This window comes from Amborella trichopoda, chromosome 13, assembly GCF_054954075.1.
Source record: "Amborella trichopoda isolate Santa Cruz 75 chromosome 13, AtrichopodaSantaCruz75HAP2 v2.0, whole genome shotgun sequence".
NCBI classification, from domain to species: domain Eukaryota; kingdom Viridiplantae; phylum Streptophyta; class Magnoliopsida; order Amborellales; family Amborellaceae; genus Amborella; species Amborella trichopoda.
Window position 1 is genome coordinate 17,280,767 of NC_142348.1, and position 21,734 is coordinate 17,302,500.

At 41.4% G+C, this 21,734-nt stretch overlaps 1 protein-coding gene and 1 long non-coding RNA gene across 2 annotated transcripts in view; one reads left to right on the top strand and one right to left on the bottom strand.

Annotated features, from left to right (window-relative positions):
- The first annotated feature begins 1,312 nt into the window (after nt 1-1,312).
- Nucleotides 1,313-4,107, top strand: LOC148779057 (uncharacterized). Its single transcript, XR_016047603.1, has 2 exons — nt 1,313-2,217; nt 2,336-4,107. It is a non-coding gene; the product is annotated as an uncharacterized LOC148779057 (long non-coding RNA).
- Nucleotides 4,108-6,473: 2,366 nt separating this feature from the next.
- Nucleotides 6,474-21,734, bottom strand: part of TIC21 (translocon at inner membrane of chloroplasts 21) — a 36,433-nt gene continuing 21,172 nt past the window's right edge. Inside the window, exons 3-4 of the mRNA XM_088855920.1 lie at nt 16,398-16,601; nt 6,474-6,927 (exon numbers count right to left, since the gene is read on the bottom strand). Coding sequence (XP_088712046.1) covers nt 6,814-6,927; nt 16,398-16,601 — 318 coding nt within the window. The 3' untranslated portion in view covers nt 6,474-6,813. The remainder of the gene's footprint in view (nt 6,928-16,397; nt 16,602-21,734) is intronic.

Here is a 21,734-nt window from a genome sequence, read left to right on the forward strand (position 1 = left end):
AGCTCTTAAAATAGTCCAAAGCTGATTGATTTAGCGTCCATTGAAATAGGTGGTCTAGATCACTTATTGAGATGACATTCAGCACTTCTACAGCCCCAAAATCCTATTTTTTAAGGATTTTTTTCTCAAGGGGCAAGGATGGATTTGCTGATTTTTGTACTTCATCCAAAAATGGGGAGAAGCCTTAGTTTTTTTGGTTGATGCCCGTGCCACACTATTTAATATTCCTATTTATATTCTCAAATTGAGTGTTTTCTCCTAAGATAAGCTCTTGATAACTTTTGAATCCCAACTAGGAAGATGGTTATGCTTTGTGAACGACATTCCAAAAGGTTTGGAAATTCCTCGCATTTTGTTATGCTTTCAAAGCCTACGTTCGTTTCCAACCCCTACTTGTTCTACCCTTCACCAATGCCCATTCTTTTGCTTTTTTTGGGTAATTCAGTGTTAGTGGAAATGGAAGTCACAATATACAACTAGGCTATGGGGAGTGCTACCACCACGACGCCAACCCTTTTTCCACCAATGGGTAATCTAAGTCATAAATTCCTAGCTACGAACGTAAAGCACGGCATACAGAAAGGAACGTGTTGGTTTCGTTTGCAAATTGGAAGCCAAAATTAACTTGGGGTTTCCAGCAGAGAAGTTGAAAATTTTAAGGAAATTTATACAATGAAAAATATTTTATTATAAGGAGTTCACAATCATTATTGACCGGTAAATGTGTTGTGTGGCTAGAAATATTCATTAACTTGGCACAAAATCCAAAATAATTTTTTTTTAATATTGTAACATAATGCAGTATATGTTTGATTTCACACCCAGTGGATAAAATTGATAAGTTAATAATCTTATAGTAGATTTTAAATATCAGATCTACTTGACAATGACTTGTATATAATCTCATATTTTAAATATGACAACTAGACCTAAGATTTTATAAATGTAAGAGAAGCAAAGCGTAGAAGGAGAATGTGGCTTCATAAAAATGTAACATAGAGAGAGGAGAATGTGACAACTTTCAAGTGGGTCAATAATAGTTGACATGAGATAAATCTTCTAAAAAATTAGCCTTTTCTCTAAGGATTAATAAAGAAGTATGTAGGGGTCGGGATCAATGGAGGATGCGATGGGGAAGAGGATGAAGATGCTTATTTTCCCCTTGTATCTATAGATCGTTCAATAGTGAAAGGTCTCTGATCAAGTCCAAAATTTTCATTGTTGGTTCTCACCCCCCTCTAATGATATATTTAGCCTTAGCTTCTGGGCTAAATGGGGTTGGGATTTACCTTATAACCCAGATATTAAATCTTTTGTTGGGAATAAGGTGGCATTCAAGTTACAATCAGAAGAGGAAGTATCAAGAGCACTATGTCATAAATTTTATAGGGTTCGAGAGAAACTATTGTCATTGGATCGATGGGAACCTTGGGATCATAGGCCTTTTCTGTAGAAAGATGAAGTTTGGATTAGGTTTTGGGACATTCATTTGCATGCTTGGAACTTAACCATCAGTTGGAAATAACCAGATGTTGTAGTGACTATTATGACATAGATTGAGACTCTTTCCTTGATGTGGATTGTAGTTCTGTGAGAGTCAAAATTTGGAAGATTTTCGGTGTAAATTTGTAAAAGAAAATAAGATTGCAAGTAGATAAGGATTATTTTGTAGTTACAGTTGCTGTTGAAGGAAATACAAAAGAGAAGGTCAAACCGGTAACTCGTGATTCAATAGAGGAGAATGGTCGGAACTTGGATAAACATCATAAATTGTCTATGTCTATACCAAAGATGGCCCCTGGTTTCGACATAATTACAAATTCCAAGAAGGCTCGCTGGAAACAATGGCGGATTTTTGGAGTAACAGACTTGATTTTAAATTCTAAAATTTGAAATTTAAAAATTCTTGATTCCCATTGGTAGGCTCCTGAATTTTATGTTGGGATTTTCGAAAATCGGAGATCCTTGTTTGGCGATGCGAATTTCTTTGATAATGGAAGGTGGATCTTTTAAGCATAAGGGTAATAATGCTCCGTAAAATTTGTATCTTACGGGTATCTAATGATGTTGTATGCCAATTTGGAAGTCCCTCGGGTACATTTGAACCTATGGGAAAAAAAGGAAAAAATGAAGTTGAATGGATGTTTGGTTTGAGTTCCAAGCAGGGATATGATGACAGCCTGGCATCAGGAAGAGCTATGCAGGCGTACATGGCTGGTATTTTCCAATATCACCTAGTGATTTTCTAAATGACATCTTTTTCAAATCTTACTTTGTGGAAAGTAGTAGAAGATATGACGAAGCTTTTAGAATATTTGACAGTTTTTTGTTTCAGCCTGTGTGGTTGCCAAAGTCGGTGTTGTCCACCATCTAATTCTAGAGAAATGTATCCCCTGCCTCATCGAGTTGCTGATATCAAGGAACACTTCAAGCCGAGATGTCGGTTAGATCCATTGAATATTGACCCGTCAGCAATTGTTGTGATTGAGGTGGATGAGGAAACCCCTACTCCTATGCATGTTGGTGATGCAGATGATGTTATTATTGATTAAAGGAGATCAAGAATCACAGGACGAGCAAGTCTTTTTTGACCCTGCTTTGGCCTTAACTAAAGCAGATATTGTTGAACCGTTGGATGCTATCCCTCAGGAGTTGATGCCTACTTTAATGTTGCCAAACTGTGCTAATGAAGCATAAGACTTGGGTAACAATCAGGATAAGAAAGAAATTCTAGTTGTTTCAATGATGGGGGATATGGGGATGGATTTCAATGCCCCCATTAGTGTGATTTATCAGGAAATCAAGGAGTACAAAAGATCAAGAAGTCTTTAGAAAAAGGGGATTCAAATGCTTCGGGTGATGTTCTAAAATCTTGCGAAACTCTTGCTAAACCAGTTAACAAGAATAAGAAGGACAAGGGTACATTGAAAGGAACCGCTCATCTTGCTAGATTGGAGGCACGAGGAATTATTAAGGGAGGCAGCTATTCCAAAGATGTCATCTTCAGTGAACCCACGGTAGACTTAAGCAGCAATACCTCGTCTTCGGACACATCAGCAATGTTAGAAGCATGGATGCTGAAAGAAACTTATTTTGAAATGGGTCTAGATGGACCAAGTTCATCTTCTAACCCCCTTTGTTAAATGAAATTTTTATTTTGGAATGTAACGGGTTTGGGTGATCCCAAAAAAAAACGTGATGTTTTATTTTTTGTGTTCAAATATAAACTTGGTGTGTTGATTTTGCAAGAGACCAAACTCCCTAGCCCCAATGTCTCTGTAGTTAAGAGAGAGATGGCGCTTAGGGGCTGTTAGTTTTTGTGGTATTGATGCCATAGGTACTTCAGGTGGGTTATGGGTGTTGTGGGACCCATTGGTCTTACAAAAAAATTTAGATTATTTTAAGGGATAGGTTTCTGTTGATTGGTTTTCATGGAACTATGATGGGTTTTTCTTGGGGTCTTTTGAATGCATATGGTCCTAATTTGTCTGCTCTTAAAGGAATTTTTATTAATGACATGAATGATGTTATTCAAAATTTTCATCCATTGTGTATTAGGGGGGAATTTTAACTTGATTTAGTGGACTGATTAAAATTTTGCTGATACTCCCATTAGTTCTACGATGATTAACATGCACAATCTTTTTTCCATGCACAATCTTTTTTCCACTGGGGTTGTCAAGGCCAGGATGTGTAGTATTTGGGTTGTACCCTGCCAAGGTGGATTTAAACTGAACATTGATGGAAGTTCTTTGGGTAATCCAGGAGTGGCTGGGATTGGTGGAGTTATCCGTAACGATAATGGTGACATTATCTTCACCTTCACTGTGCCCATAGGCATAGCCACTGCCAATCATGCAGAAATGTTAAATTTGCTACAAGGCTTGAAGAGTTTTTTAGTAGAAATCTTGGAAACTGCTGCATGATTGAATGAGACTCGATAAATGTCATCAATTAGTGCAATAAGGTGCAAAGAGTTCCTTAGATGAGTTTGGTAATAGATCCTTGACATGGTAGAACCTTTGACAGCCTTCTTTCTCCACGTTTACAGAGAGACGAATACTGTGGTGAACATGCTCGCTAATGGTAGAGCTTTATTGTCTTCTCTTTCTGTTTGCAATGATGTAATTTCTTTTATGTAATCTTTCCATCAACAAATTATACAACATTTGTAAAAAAAAAAAAAAAGATAATACTTGACAAAAAAATAAGATCTAGCGTAGTCCAAGCGCTCCATCTTTTTTTTGCGGTGTAATTTAGGTGCTCCATCTGATTTCTCAACTACTTGAAAACAAATTGGAAAAAACAAAGACTTCCAGTGTTTTATCTAATGTTTAAAAAAATGGATAGGTGACCTAGATCACCCATCTTGAAAACCAGTTGGACTAGCAGTCTGCATCTATGGATCGACTAAATCCGGCCTTAAAAAATTCCATAAAATTATTAGAATTTTTTAAAATCAGTTTTTCTAAGCTTCTTAAAAAATGAGTATTGCATTATGGATTTTCATTATCCTATCAAGAATACATAAAATCATCAATATTTGTTTCATATCTGAGTGTTTGTTAACCTCTAAATTGATTTTATACCATCAAATTGATTTTATAATCAAAATGAAATTTATAATGCCATTCATTGTAATAAAATGGATATTTCTAACTCAACTTTTTTTATTTTCTTTTATTTTTTATTTTTTATTTTTTTATAATCTCCAATGTCACTTGCGTTTATAAAGATAGGGGTTATTGCCTACCCATTTCTTATTTTTACCATTTTTTGAAATTAATTTCTTAAATTGATTATTCTTCGATTCGTATTTCTATTAATGTTTCTATTTATCTAGATGTGTTGTATTTAATTTCTGTATCATATTTAATACCATTTGTATTTAATTTCTCTTATTTTCTGCTTGAAAATCCTGACCTTACCAACTTGTCGTTGATCTAGCTTAGAGATTTTCTTACGTTGAGGCAAAATCACATTTTTTTAAAAAAATGGATCTCTCCTCTATCCCCACATTCTCCCTCTAATGACACATGTCTATTTCATCCCCACAGATTCTTCCCCTTGAGAGGATCTCTTTAATCCCTAATTCTCTATCTAAACGCTCTCTTTCATCCATCGTCATATTCTCTTAGACCTCTCGTTTTCATCCTCACATACCCATATACTCGAAATGGTCTCCTCATACCCACATATTCAGTTACTCTCCTCAGCAAACAAATTCCTTGTGTATAGATTCTCTAAACTTCACATACCCATATCATCTATCTGAAAAGTTCAAGTGATCCCTCTTTTACACCAACCAAATAATCTTCCCTCACTCACACCCACGTGTTGATGATCTATATCTTTTGCCTAATGAGAGAGGGAGGGGTAGAGGAGAAAGAGAAAGAAGGGCAAAAAGGTGCGACAAGTAGACAACTTGTCATAATTAGTATAAAAGTATTTTTAAAAACATAAAATTCGATTTAACTTTGTCTTATTCTATTGTTGTATTTAGATTCCTATCTATGCAAGTTCGCCCTTTAAAATTAACATCTACTTGAACTTTTTATTTGTAACCTTTATAGAGTTTAGTTATTTTAGCTGAAGCTTATAGATCTTTATTTTTATTTTGTCGTATGATTGTTTTTGTCATTTTAAATGGAGTCCACAAAAGTAAAAAATAGAGGGAGATTTTAAGTGGGATACATACTCATAGCCCATACAAGTTTTTTAAACTTTAAAAGATTTATCACATTAAAAAACATTAAAAGATTTATCACATTAAAAAACTTTAAAAGATTTATCACATGGAAAAAGTGACACATAACACATAAAAAACCACACGAGGGAAGATGTATATACCCCATTATACCTAGTAGGTGTGGGGCCATCCGTAAGAAAATTTGGGGCTTTTAGTAAATAATAAAATTTCGAAAAATAAAAAATTTAAAAATTTATAATAAATAAAGATTACATGGGACATGTGAGGCCTCTGAAAAATAAACCAACTAAAAAAACAAAAATAAAATCCTATATAAAATGAAAAAAATTACGTGGAACTAGCCAACCCCTACCAAGAACCGGCCATTCCCAAAATTTAAAGGGAATTGGACCGGTTCCTTTGAAAACCAATCGAGCAAGTCCAAACAATATTAGCGCTTTTTTAAACATTGGTTTTATCAATTTAAGTCTTTTAGGGTGTGGTTAGCAAGGCCAAGACCAAAGCTTTACTATAAAAAGTACAGTCACAGTCCAAACTCCACCAGAAAATACAGTTCCGGCTCTAGAACCCTTTAGGATGGTCGAAAATTTATTTCCCCTCTATTATGAAATTGTCATCATCCTTCCAGACCTTTGCTCCCTGCAGAGACTAAAGGCAAAAATAGAATAGCTAAGGAATCTGCACAGAATGATGATTGTGAGTTAGTTGCAAGTATTGGCGCACTCTTGGCACAGTGTCACACTGGAAAGCAAGGAGAAGGATATCGTTGGAAAGGGTCCTCAATCTTTGATTTCGTTTAAAAAGAAAAATACTGAGAGGTACAATGGATAACCCATGCAAACAACCATTTTGAAACAGAAAACAAACGTTCACACTACAAACTATATCGACCTCTTTTGCCAGATGATTACCATTAAAAAATTCCTCTGTAGTGAGATCAGATATGTGCATTCCGTCCTTCTACCTATGCCGGAGAGAGAGAGAGAGAGAGAGAGAGAGAGAGAGAGAGAGAGAGAGAGAGAGAGAGAGAGAGAGAGAGAGAGAGAGAGAGAGAGAGGAGTAAGAAATTTCTTTTATTATAATAACAGATGAAGAGCAGCCACTTATGCAACCTTGGGGACGACAACAGCTTCTGATGATGGCGATGTCACTGAACGCAGTAGCTCCAGTGAGACAATAAGCCCCAGAAAATGAGAGAGTACAGTGTTTGCACAAGCCTGCAAAGAAGAAGTTGCAAAGATCTGACAAGAACTAATCTAATCATAATATTGGTTTTGTATTCAATGTCTAATAAATAAGAAGGTGCATCAAGAGACAAAGGATTACACAAGCAAGTAAGTGTTAACCAAGAAGAATACACATCAAGTGCTCTCATTGGGGTTAGATTTCCTTTCCTTAATAAACTACAACTGTGATAACGAAGAATCTCACCCTAATTAACTTTCTAAATTTTTTATTTTCCAAATGTGCGGTCCGTGATTGAAGATCCTTTTTATTTTTTTTGGATATGGAAGATTAACAAATTTCTGCATGAATATGTTTTCTCAATCTTAAAACCAGCCATCCTATTAAAATGTATGCAAACCTATTTCACAAGCAAAACATTCTTATAACCCAAATTCATAAACACTAAGTCTGAGAATCACAACAGGAGAAACCAAGCAGAGATGTTTATGGCCGACCCAATAAGGAAGATTGCTAAATAAACCAAAAATCCTACAATAGCTGCCAACATAGGAAATTCATGAAATGAAAACTTTAAAAAGCTAATTTACGGCCAAATAAAATGTAATCTAATGCTTCATGATGGCAGTTTAGATCATCCCCAAAGGATCACATTTTTCTTGCATAACATATAGTGGAACTCCCATGGAAAGGAAGCTTGATAAGAAACTTCATACCCAAGGATGGCAGTACTTATACATTTAGAATTCTCCCATACATGTGGCACTACCTTCAAAGGTGGCAATTTCTAAACAAGTTCACTTCATTCGACAGGACTCCTGCTTTCACGGAAGATATGACTGGGAGGATGCGTAAAAGAATGAAACTAACTATTGAAAAAAGCAAAACTATTAGTGATCAATATTCTGTCCTGTGATGAAAATTCACTCAACTAGATACAATGTTAACTCAATTGTGAATTGTTAATGACTCCAAGAAAAACCAAAAAATATCCCATACAAGCCATAGGTTGAGCAAGAGGAGAAAAATCCTTCATTGCAGTCTCTATAAGGTTCCTAAATTTCAATAGACACTGCAGATGGACTACGACACCCTAGAGACTTATAAAGAATAAAAGGTACACCCTCATAGGCACTTAATAACTGTAGCAACTCGTAATACTAGAGCTGCCAATTCGATAGCCCTCAGGCATCCTGGCCAGAGCCAGTTTAGGGCTTGGTTTGGGCCACCAGGCATAGCATGTGGGCCAGTCTTGGCATTAAATAGTTCATGCCCAGACTGAGCTATAAAGGTTCTGCTAGGCTGGGGCCAACCCAACCCAACCCTAGTCCTGTCCAAACCTAGCCTATTGGCAGCCTTATGTGGCTACTGCTGCCAATGGGTGTGGGCCGGCCTTTGGCCTTTGGGCTCAGGCCAGGCCTGCTTTTGGGCAACCCTGGTTGCCCTGTAGGCTCGGCTTGGGCCGGGCCCTTCTACATATATTTCCAGCCTGGACATACCTCAGCTTGAGCACAGCCCCAGCAATACACATGAGCCAATACTGTAAAAGAATAACCAGCAAAGTTGACATAAAAAGAGAAAAAAAAATAAAAAACAATAAAAAAAAAAACCAGCAAAAGGAACAGTTACCTCTTCATATTAAAGCGTGGACCACCTTGGTAAAACAGAAAACAACTCAACAAAACTTGATGCACATTAATTTTGGGAAGAGTTCTGTCCCCTACTAAAGGATTTGCATCCATTTTCATGGATTCGTTTTAAGTGTGTGCTTCGTGGAAACCAATTTTTTTAGGCTAACAACTTGGTTTCACATTTCCATATTTTTCTTTTTTGAATGTGTTGACTGTTGAATCGAGGTAAAGGGTAATTGAAATACAAGAGTTTAAGGCAAACCCACAGGCTTGGTGCTCTATACAAAAACCTGCAAAGGGCTCAAAAAGTGCTTTACATCCAAATTATAAATAACAAAATAAGATAACTAAAAAAGGTGCCAGAAAATCCCCTGTATGCCTTCTACTATTGCTCCCTCTTTAGCGAGGGCATCAGCTGCTACGTTGTCCTCTCACCAGGTATGTCTCCATAAGACATGCCTGTAAATGTGAAAATTTTCATCACAAATATGGTCCCGCTTCCAAAGACAAGGAGAAGATCCTGAGGCCCAAGCGAAAACATATTTGGAGTCCCTCTCGGTGACCAAAACTGGACTCCAGGTGGGACTGAAGTTCCTAAGACCTCCGAAGAGGGGCGATAGCATCCACAATACTAGAATCAGTGTGCCCGATGAATCGAGAGAAGGAGAAGAGGGTCTGACCGTCCTTGTCTCAAAAATACCCTCTATGCCTGCTAGGCCCCAGTTGTCTAGGGAGCAGCCATTGAATTTAAGCTTCGATTGGCCGGGTTCAAGAGGTATACAGAGCGAGGCGCGAGGGATACAGGTGGGCGTCAGATTCAGCAAGGCCTGCCAGTCTTGATGAAAGTCTGTGTCAGAGAAATGCTTGAAGGACTTGTGATTTTTTACTTGAAAGATCAGCAATGTTTTAACCCTGTCTTTCAAGGCTTTGCTGGTAACCTTCTCACCACAGAAGGTCCTGTTGTTCCTCTTGCCCCAAAGCACCCACAACATGGCAGCCACAGAGGCCCACCAAAGGATGCCAGACTTCGACCACAATGGGGAATGGAGGGAGTGAAAGAGGTGTGGGACTGATCTCAGAGTCACCCAGGACCAGTTGAAGAGTTGGAGTAGGTCCCCCCAGAGGGTACTCAAACGTCACAGTGGATGAATAGGTGAGCTTCGGTTTCTTCCTCCACCGTGCGCGTGATGCATCTATTTGGTATGGGCAGTCCCCTTCTTTGAAGCTAATCAACTGTTAGGGTTCTCTAGGATAAAGCAATCCAGCAAAAACACTTTGGGAGGGACAAAAGGGAGCCAACCTTTTACAGCAATGGATGAGGACGAGGCTGGCCAGATTGGCCACATTTGGAGTTTGCAGTAGAAAGAAGAAACCGAGAAGACTCCTGAGGGGGGCAGGTGACCAAATGATCTTGTCGGCGCCTTGGATTGGAAAACTGACTGAAGAACGGAGAACAATACGAAGAAGTCTTCCACTTTGTGGTCCGCTACGGGCCTCCTAAAGTTTGGGATTCTAAATCCTCGGGGTTCCCACATGACAAAGTGGTCAGCCATGACAGTCTTTGGCCCATGACAGTCTTTGGCTGGGAGGACAAATTAGGAAAATGCACCCTCAATGGGGAATGACCTATCCAAAGGTCGGACCAGAAATCGATTCTACTTCCCACCCGAGGTTAAAAGTCGATGTTGTCTTTGAAGAGGTTGTAGCTGTAGAGTAGGGATCTATGGAGGCAGGTGGACTCTATGCATTGATACATGTGCCGGAGGACACCTTGCCACAGGTGGTTTTCTTGAGTGGTAAAATGCCACCACCATTTGCCAAGGAGAGCCAAGCTCTTGGTTTTAAGGCTGCAAATGCCTAGGCCACCTTGGGATTTAGGTGAACATACTTTGGCCCAAGAGATCAGGAGGTACTTCTGTCCCCCTCTCCCAACCAGAGAAAGTTTCTCATGAGCTGATCTAGGCAAGCCACAACCAAGGAAGGCATATGGAAGAGCAACATCTGGATGATAGGGACATCGGAGAGAGTGGCCTTAATGATGGTGATTCTACCTGCAGAGGAAAGAAACCTGTCTTTCCACCAAGCAAGCCTCCTATCGAATTTGTCAATGACATGGCTCCATTGCCAATGCACAGGGGCAATCCCAAATAGAACGATAGCAGATCATCGACTTTGCAACCCCACCGATCAGCTCGGTTACTAATGAGTTGGGCCTCGGTGGACACTCCAATCATTTTGGATTTGGCCATGTTCACTCTAAAACCAGTGGCCATCTCGAAGCAGAGGAAGAGGAGCAAGGCGTCAACTTGTTGGGTGGTGGCATCACAGAAATAGAAGAGTGTCGTTGGCATATTGGAGGTGAGTGATCTCAGGTCGATGACTCCCAATATTGAAACCTTTAAGGAGGCCGTTTAGGTACATCCTGGAGATGGACTTGCTAACTACTTCGGCAACAATGGCAAACAGGAAGGATGAAAGGAGGTGTCCCTGCCTGAGGCCTCTAGAAGAAGGGAAGAATCCTCTAGGAAAGGCGTTGATAAGGATGGAGACGAAGGGGTTCAAGATGCAGCCATGGATCAAGACCCTCCATCCTAGCCCAAAGCCCATCCTATGTAGGGCCAATCAACGTGGTCATAGGCTTTTCCCAGTCCAATTTGGTGACCGCACCCGGGACCTTGGATAAGTGATTCTCATGAGCCACTAAGGCTTTGTCAAGGATTTGGCACTCCTTGGCAAAGGCCCCTTGGTTCAAGGAGATGAACCAACCAAGGACCTCTCTCAGCCTGGAAGTGAGAACCTTGGAGATGATCTTGTACGAGCTATTGATCAAGCTGATTGGACTAAAGTCCTTCCTTCAACTTTGGGGATAAGTGTGCTGAAGGTAACATTCATGGTCTTATGGATTACACCTTTTCCGTGGGATTCTTCGAAGAAAGCAAGCAGGTCAGGTCAAAGGGAGTCCCATAAGGTTTTGAACAAAGCCACCGGATATCTGTCAGAGCAGAAGCAAGGTCCTGACCAAGATCTTTAATTTCCCCCAGGATCTCCGCTTCTGAAAAAGAACATTCGAGCTAGGCTTCCTTGTCTGGTGGGATAGCTTGGAAAGACACATTAGCCATCCTCAGCCTAGGGCCCGAGGGAGCCGCAACGAGATTTGTGAAGAAGTCAATGATGGCATTTACCACTTGTGGATGTTGGTGAAGGACGAGTTTACCGCCTTTGATTTGGGAAATGGAGTTGTTGCACCTTCTACAGGTAGCAATCTTGTGAAAAAAGTTGTATTAAGGTCGCCATTGTTTCAGCAATTTGACCATGGATCGGTGGGACCAAAAGATCTCTTATTTATGGACAAGAAGCTGGTAGCTGAGCTCATAGTTGTGTTTTTTGGTGCCTTTGGTCAAGAGTCAAGGCTTTGCGCTCTTCGGTGGAGTCCTAGTTCTGAAGGCAAGCTTCTTTCTGGACCCAGAAGTTTCCCAGGAGTTGGCGACTCCAGGTTATCAAGGCAGCTTTGAGAAGTTGCAATTTTTGCTACAAGAGAAAGCCAGCCCAACCATGGAACTGGTTCATAAAGGACTCCCACCAGGAAGGGATGAGGGACATAAAACTAGGCTCCTTGAGCTAAGCCAGTTCAAACCATAAGAGTTTCGATATCCAGAAGAATAGGCCAATGGTCAGAAGTAGGTTTGGTGAGGGCTATGGCACAGGTTCTGGTTCTGGGGAACACGGAGTCCTAATCGAGGGAGATGAGGTATCCATTCAGTTTAGAGAGGGATGGGTTCAATGGTTTAAAAAGCAGACTGCCCAACGCCTGGGCGGCCACCTAGGCGATCTAGAAGGCCAGGACGCATTGTCCAAGCCTAGGCAGCCAAATTAGGCGGATATCCCTGGGCACACACTTAGGCGCCCGCCTGAACAGCTTAGGCCGCCCAAGGCCTGTGCCCCGCCTAGGGGCTGAAATGCGGCTCCTTAAGGGTATTTTTGGGTCATTGTTTTAATACTAAAAGGGTAAAATTGTGGGTTTTAGGTTCATTTGAAACCTAAAACCCATTAGAGGCTATTTTGGAGAGAGCAAACCCAAAAAAGAAAAAAATTTCTACTGGGCCGCCCAGGTTCTAGGCCTAGGAGCTGGGCGGCCTGGACCCCCTTGATTGCCTAGGTGCCGCCTAGTGCTTTTTGAAACACTGGACGAGTTAGAGGAAGGGTTGGACCAAGTGAAGTCTACTCCTCGAAGAGGCATGTCGAGGAGATGATTTCTAGAGATGAATTCGGAGAAGTCGAGCATTGATTGAGATATTTGTGGGTTAGAGTTAAGCTCAAAGGACCATCTGGTGACGTTATAGACCATCGAAGGTTCAAGTAAGGGCGATTAAGATGGAGAAATTGCCCACAAGGGGGCTGGAGAGGGCGTTGAGGGATCCCAAAATACCCAAATGCCTCAAGAAGCACCTTAAGCTTCCAAAGCCACCCACATGCAGAGCCTGAAGCCCCAGTGGTATCTAGAGAAGGGAAGGAGGAAGTTTAGTTTCGATTATGGCCAGTACTTTACTCAAAAATTTCAGGCTGAAGTCATGGACAGCCTTGCATGTATCAGGATCTCCCAAGCCCTGAAGGCGCATTTAGGAGAGCACCAGGGGAGCTGACAAGCCAAGAGGATTGGGTCCACAAGTAGGACAAGAGGGGGGGACATGGTCCTCCTAGTTATAATTGACCCAAAAAGCGAGCTTTGAGATTTCCTTTTGGTCTTTGGCATGTACTTTGAACCTTGTTTGGGCGTCTGCTCTAATGAAGGCTTTGGTATCCTCATGTAATCCATCATATTAGAGGCCCATCACCCTGAGGATTTGGTGAATATCGCCTTGCGTGTCGTCCATAACATTGACTAAATTGGAGTTTACAAAAGTTTGAGATGTAGAGTAGCCATAGTTAACCGGAATAGGAGTAGGAGTATATCCTGGATAGGGAGCAAGAGTGAGAAGAGAGGCAGGCTTGAAGTTCTACGGCCGGTAGAACAAGATCCGTACATGGCCAAGGAAAGGATTGAGATCCTTGACTTCAGGGAGCCCATTGCTTATCTGCAGAGGAGCGGGTTTCTTACTAAATGGGATCGCATTTTGCCATTATTAGGATTGAGGTCCCCCAAGTTCATTTTTCCCTTGTATTGTAATTTGGGAGTGAATTCCAATGAACAATTTAACTATTTTCAAAATTCACATATCCAATAATGCTGCAATACCTTTTTCCAAAAAAGAAATGTTGTGATAGCTAAGCTCTCCTTTGAAAAACAAGAAAAAGAGAGACATTGTCGTATTTAATCTTTCCAATGGCTCTCCAAGTTACTCCATCACCCATAAGGCAACCCCATGAGTGGCTTGAATTGGTTTACCAACACTTGAGCAATAGAAGTCCTTCGAGAAGTCGACATGACCCAATGAACTAGCCCCAAGGTAGTTAAGCACATTGATTGCAACCTCACTTCTCAATATAATCACAACACGACTAACTTTTGTATCTCCTCCCAACTTCTTCCTTTTCTCTCCTTGCCACTCTTGTTACCTTTCTTTGAAATTAGACACAAATCATATTTCAAAAGGTGTGCATGGTTGTGTAGTGCAGCGTATATAGGAAAGCATGGCATTGAAAAGGTTTTTAGAGCACAAAAAATTGAGATCCACACTCCATTGTATATGAACAAAAAAACTTTTCCGGTGAAACTCGCTCCCAAAGTAAAGGATACTCGGTTCCAAGTTGGTGGAAACATGGTTCAGCTTGACCATAGAACCATGATTTTTGGCATAGGGATCTGGATCTGGATCCCATTTACATGGAAGCGAGTTCCTAATTTCCCGAATCAAGATCCCAAGTATCAAGGAATCACCTGGAATCAAGACCCCGTGTCTCAGAGCGTGGGATCAAGCTTCCAGAGTAGAAGTGAACCTCTCATTAGAAGATCTTGGTAACTATGAGAGTGGGAGCTCATCTTGGATGCAGGGGAGTTGTAGCAAAGAAGAGGTGGGGGGTAAGGTTTCCCAGATGGGGATGTGAATACTACTCCACCCCAGGGGGGTCGAACGTGGGGTAGAAGAAGAAAAGGGGATGGAGATGGCTGATATAGGGGGTGGGAAGGGGAGATTAGTTAAGGGCAAGGGAGCGAAGATTGGATGGTTGGGGCTGTGGGACAGGGATAGCAGCTAGGTGGGGGGGGTTTCGAAAAAGTTGGTATTGGACAGGTGGGGTGGCAAGAGACTAGATAAGAAAAGAAGGGGTAAGGAGAAGCCCTCCAAAGGACGGGTGGAAGAGAAGTAGAGGTCCCAAGAATGGGAGGCATCCAAGCTAAGGATAGGTACAAGGTCGTGGAAAGTCAACGAGTAAAGAGGTGCAGAAAGGGAGGGTAAGAGAGGCCGAAGCTGCCACCTTTGGATACCTAAAGGAAAAGGGGGGTTGAATATGCGGTAGGGATGGGTCAAACCTTGCCAGTGCGAGAGGGCAGAGGGAAGGTGAGGAAGCTAGGGAGGAAGGTTGGGGAAAGCAGGGAGAGAGGTGAGGGCATGGGCCAAAGGAATGGGAGTGAGGGGCCCTCAGAGGGTGCAGGGCGGTCGAGAGGTATAGAATATCAAATTAGGGCCATAAGGTCGGATGTTGTAGACGAGGGAGGCTGGTAGGAGAGGGAGGGGGGAGGGGGGGAAAGAGGGAAAAATTGTGGGTGGAAAGGAAGAGCTCAAACTAGGGAAGGGGAACAAGGTTTTGGACGGGAAAGGAGGAGCTCAGAGGATGGGGGATCAGTGAGTGGAAGTGGGAGGGATAGAAGCCTTTGTCATCATCAAGAGAGGGGCGATGATCACGATGGAGGGGTTGATGGGGCAAGGGAATGTGGCGGGAAGGGAAATGAAGGTCAGGGACAAGGCATTGTCCAACATGGGGGGTTGACGACGAGGGAGAAAGGGCTTGTACAGGTGGCCTAGAGTCTTCTGCCTGGGGCATCAAAGCAGGCGGTGAGGGCAGGGACACGCAAAGGGGCCCTTCCAGATTGAAGCCAGGGGTCAACCCGAGGAGAGAGATGAGGAGGGAGAGACAGTGATAGTTGGGGCTTCTGCCTCGGGAAATAAGGAAGGGCATGCTATTGGGGGGTCTAGCTGTCAAAGGGGGATGTGGGGGGGGGACAGCCGCCTTTCACAGGGCAATAAATTTGAAATGGGAGGGGTGGACTGCCTCCAAGTGAAGAGATGGCCCAAATGGGGCCATGTCCTGTGAGCGGTCCAAAGAACGAGGGGGCATGGTCCATCCCTATTTTTCATGTCCTAAATCTTATTTTTAAGTGGCCCCTAACATTGAAATGGTTTTGTCCTCTCTCTTGTAAGCTTCAAACCAGATCTGACAGTGTATGACTTCATCTGGGGGACACTTAAGATGCAGAACTGATAACCCTATAAGATGAAGTCATATCAAACTATCTTTGCATATGATGTCCTCTCTCTTGTAAGCTTCAAACCAAATCTGACAGTTTATGACTTCATCTTAAGCGTTCACTCTAATGAATATTTTTTGTAGCGGTTCTGCAGAACCGATAAGCCTATAAGACTGTTCTCATCAAAACCTCACACATCCGAAGGAAAAGGCCACCAATCCAATTTCAGCTAAAAATTAACTGCTTTGCAATCTACTAGAAAGAAGCATGATCAGGTAACACATAGGAATTGGATCTCCATCGGATAGACACTTTGTAAGAAAGGTTTGACATACAAGAAAGGCCTGGCAGAAAGACTTGGAAGCCATAATCATATAGTAATCCCACTGCAACCATATAGGCTACCTTGTGACAGTGAAACCTGAAAATGAAATTAGGGAGATGCAATGGAATATGGAAAGCTACATACCTGCACCAAGAAGACATCGAGAGCTAAAACTGGACTATAACCAGGAGTTAGCCCCTGGTAATATGGAGTAGCAGAGGAAGTGAGAGCCTTTGCTACCAATAAACCAATAGTAGCTTGCATCCCAAGCACTGTAGCACCCATTCCAAGGACGTTAATCACAATACCATTTCTCAATCTCTTCACTACTTCAGCCCGAGGAGGTGCCTGAGAAGAAACCAAAACTGCAAGTCATTAATACTTACAATAAATTTACACAAGCATCACATACAATAGCTTCAGCAGTCCAAATGGAACATTTCTGGAGAACTTCTAAAGCACCCTACTACGCACATTATTGCAAATACAAAAAAGCAATCAAACTTCAAAGATAGCAGCGTGACAATTGGGGGAAAGAATCATAACATGCAACATCGTATTTTGGTTCCACACTTAACAAACTAATGCATAGGTGTAATTGAATAGTAATAGAGAGCACAATGAAATATATATAATAAAAAATAAAATGAGGTCTAGAAGAGAATAAAAAAAATTCTTGCTAAACATATGGAGTTTTGGATTTTTGTGGCTTCCAAAGACCTTGGCTCTTGTATTACCCGTGTAAGTGCTCATGCAATTAGTGAACTAAAGAGAGGCACCCCAGTTTGAGTGGGGGTGTGGATTGGTCAATGAGGACCAATGGGCTTAAAATCCATGAGGGCCTTTGAGCAGAGGAGCACGAGTGTCCATAGCACTCTCGTCGTGGATTGCAGGATAGACCTAAGCTGACGACCCGAAAAACCCTGGGACCCTAGGCTCCAAAGAGGCATGAGGCCTGGAACACCATCACAGAGAGTTTACAGGTCATCCCTAGTTGAGGTTCGACTGAGATCTCAGGTTGTGAGCTAGGAGGAATATGTTCTCTTGCATGAGGGTTTATAGGCTTGAATTGGCAAGGGTCAAAACTTTAACATACCGCCTCACAGCAAGCATGCATGATAGCCACATCTTTGGGGGAACTTAGGAAGCCTACGAATGTATGTGCTGAGAGAAGACGTCCACTTGGATAATGCATATGTCATGGGGGCACCTGAAATCCATAGCAACCTTGCAATCTATTTACATCTTGGCAAACTTTAATAGGTCCATCATGAGGGCCTGCATGAGAGACAAATGGGTCATGGGTTCCATTGGGTTAATATGAGAGGTCAAGTGTGAATACATGATTAGCATACATGGACTTCCTAATTCTAACCCAATGCATTATACCACGGCATGCCCACTCTTTTAACTTTTCCCACTACCTTTACGACCACCAAATATGCATTTCTTAAAGAGATTAGATGAGTTTTTCTCCTTCCAAGAGTCACCTTAGAATTAAAATTTTTGCACTCTTAAAGGAGAGAGGATATGTGGAATATACTTGTGTACTCTCTAAAAGACTATTTTGGAATTATGTTTTTGTCCTTTCCAAAGATACAAGAATTTCAATATATGGTTTAAGAGCAGTTGAGGAACATGTGAGCAACATGTGTGACAGACGTGTGCACATATTCCATGTGCAACCATTTCTTCTCATAATTATTTCATAAATTTTAGGGCTTGGGAAGGACCCATATATATTTTTTTTTTTTATCTTTATGAATCTTCATTCAACATTAAAACATGATAAGAATTCTTTTGGAGAAAGATTTAATCTTTTAAAAAGGTTAAAGCTTTTGGAAAGATTTGAATTCTAAAGGCAATGGGGAAACCAGGTGTTCTGCCAGTTCTCTTCGTGTGTGTTAATGTTTTTTTTTCCTTTCCTCTTTTTTTTTTTTTTTGTTTTGGATTCCAAAGTTGGTAGTGGATAATGCACTCTAAGATCACGCAGCTCGAACAAGCACTACCAATTTCATTAATGTGGTAACTGGGAACAAGGACCAAACACTTGATTTTGAGTTCGAATCCTCCTAGTCCGGTTAAGTGGCCCTCTTAGACAACGTGGTTTTTTGGATACCAGGAGATGCCCCGCACAATCGGGCGGGTGCCTTGCAAAAAAAGAGGTTTGGGAAGCACAAGAATTTCTCCAAAAGGGGGACAACGTTAGGCAAAACCCCTACTAGCCTCCAAAGTTTTAAGCTTAGGAAAGGAGCAGTGCCCTAATCGCAGTTCAATAGGTTTAGGGTTTCTCTCTAGAAGTGTTTTCTCTCACTAGAATTCTCTAACCTACATAAATGATCTCCAACCTTGAAAATGAATGGGGTTAACCCCTTTTATAGATAGGGTTCCAAACTAAGGTAGAAAATCAAAAGTTAGGATCATATATGGGTGGATTATCACCTTTTTATCCCATAATAATTCAAAAGGGCATTTTTGTTAAGATCAAAAAGATGAAAATATCGATATTTGCCCTTGAAAAGCTTAATTCCAACCATAGCCATCCAACACCACCAAATCATAGAGAATCACCTCATGATTGTTTTACAACAAAATTGATAAAAAATAAACTCTAAGATTTGAAGGAGTTTTAGATCTTTTTATGGATAGGTCTTCAAAAATTGGCCACATGCTTCTCTCTACACACCTTTCCCTCTTATTTGGCTAGATTTTCATTATTTCGGTGCCATAGAACCGTAAAGAACGATCTCATGGATGTTTTGCCTCAAGAGTCACCCAAAAACTCCACATATTGAATGAGCTATGGGTCTTTCACTGTTCCAAAATCATGATTTTCATCACTGTCATAAAAATGGGTCACAAATCGTCCTCAAGATCATCTGCCATCTCCAAGCTGATTGTGGCTAGCCACATATCAATTGAAAGAGAATTGTGAGTCTATAGAATAAAACCCTTGAAATATTCCCCCCAAATAGGGAGAAGTCGCATGAAAATTGAGCGAAAGTCATGAGCATTGCAAACTGCATAAATATAAAAACACCTTTGACTTTTCTTTAACATTTCACCACTATCAGGCATCAAAACCCCCATAAAATATACATCATCAGAAAGTGCTTGTTGAGAGGAACATGTCTGAAGCGCAGATCAAAACTCCATGGGGTTTGTGCCAAATCACCTCCAAAAGTTACAAAAAATAGTCATTTCTAGCATGATTTGACTTTTGTATGGTATGTAATAACTCAAAACTTTTAGTAAATCCCATCAAACAGTGTCAGAAAGACGCGAAATTTCAGAGTTCTTGGTTCTAGCCATTTTCTATTGTTCCCAGGGTTTTTGAGCCAATCAGGCGCCTTTTTGGAAGCTCTCCCTTGTAAATTTGCCACCTTTTCCACGATCCACAGCTATGGACCATAGTGTTTAGAAATTGACTTTGTCATACACACCTTGGTACTCCGGATGTTCGACATATATATCATCAGAGTGTAGTCAATGCTGACAACCTACGATCGATGTGTTGTCTTTGGATGGGAACCATAACCTAGGGGTGGCAACCAGATGGGTTGGGTTTGAATTGAAGACTGGGTTTTCACCTGGCTTCATTCTTCATGGCTTATTTTTTTTGGTAGGTATCTCTTACAATTCTGCACAACTAACTCGGATGGATACCTTTTATAGGTTTGCTCACACCTCTCCCCAAGAGACATGCAACCATCTTTCACAGATTTGTTTTTGAACTGTTGAGCTGGATGGATACCTTTTAAGGTTGTTTCCCACCTTGAGCACTCAAGGGATAGACAAGTATTTGTTATGGGTTTGCCCCTAAATTGTTTACCAAGATGTATCTTTTATAGGTTTGACCCCACCTCGACCTTCAAGGGACAAACCCAGCTTTAATGGCTTTAATCTCGAACTATCGACCTGGATAAGGAATTTTCATAGGTTTGACAGCACCTCGAGCCTTCAAGGGACAGACACGCATCTTTTGTGGGTTTGTTCCCGAACTATCGACAGAAATGAGTATTTTTTATAGGTTTGACCCCATCTTGAATCTTCAAGGGACAAACAAACATCTTTTATGGGTTTGCTCCTGAACTGTCGACCCAGATGGGTATCTTTTATAGGTTTGACCACACCTCACACCTTCAAGAATAAATAGGCATGAGTTTCTTTCTACACTGTCAGCTCAGATGGGTACCTTTCATAGGTTTGTTCTCACCTTGAGTAATACATAAATTTTCCTGCACCATTCCCAAGGGCCAACTAAGGACATGTTCCTCAGAAACAGGGGTGAGGGGCTTGCATCTGCCAAGAGGGCCTTTCAAGGGCATGCATCGTGCGAGGGGTGGTATTTCTTTGGGCCATCGAGAGTTTCAAGGGCCTAAATTATTGGATTTGGCTGCTCTTTGAGTTCACCTCAATCTGGTTCTTCATGGGACTGGCAAGCATTTAAAGTGCCTAAACTTTACAGGATTTGGGAGCTCTCTGAGCTTCTTCAAACTTGCTCTCATGGGATTGACTCTCTGAGTCCACCTCAAACTTTGGTTCTTCATGGGACTGGCAAGAGTTTCAAGTGCCCAAATCTTGCTAGATTCTGGCGCTCTGAGTCCACCTCAAACTAGTTTTCAAAACACCATGTGGATGCTTTTTTCTTTTTCTTTTTTTCTTTTCAGGGGGGGGGAGGGTGGGGGATAGATGAAGGTAGAGTGAATGGATAGGGTAGGAGTGGGACAGAGAGAGAGAGAGAGAGAGGGGAGGGATGATGGAAGAACAATGGGGGAGGGGGAGAGAGAGAGAGAGAGAGAGAGGGAGGGCGAGGGCAAAGACGAGGAGAAGAAAGGGTAAGAAGAGAGATGAGGGAGTGGGAGAGAGGAGAGAGGAGAGCGCCCGAGAGGAACAGAGAGAGAGGAGAGTGACCAGTGGCGGCATCAATAGTGGGGAAAGAGAGGGAGAAGGGGGGAGAGAGGAAAGTGAGAGAGAGGGAGTGAGAGGGAAAGAGAGAGGAGAGTGAGAGAAAGGGATGTGAGATAACCGGCGTGTCACACCTGAAAGGAAGCAATGAGGTTCTAGCAAGTATATACCATTGAAAATTTTTCTTACTTTATTTTATTTTATACCGGCAAGACCACTTGCATGCACCAATTACAACTCAAAATTATAAAACAAAACCTTAATGCAATCTAGGAACCTCACTCAAAATGCCCCAAAAGAAAAATAACTTTTATTCTAAAAATCAAGACAATGTACATGCGTGAATCAAGAAATATGGAAGCAAAAATTACCAAATTACCTTGCCTTGGATCACTTCTAAAGACAGCACATCCCACTCCAAATCTCCAACATTGATGATGCACATGATCCACATCCTTTTCTCTAATCTCTTACATGGAAAGCCAAGGAAAATTCCTGATTTAAACTATGAGAGCATAACCAAGTCTAACTTTCAATCGCAACACAACATGGAATATGGTAACCTTTGTTTCT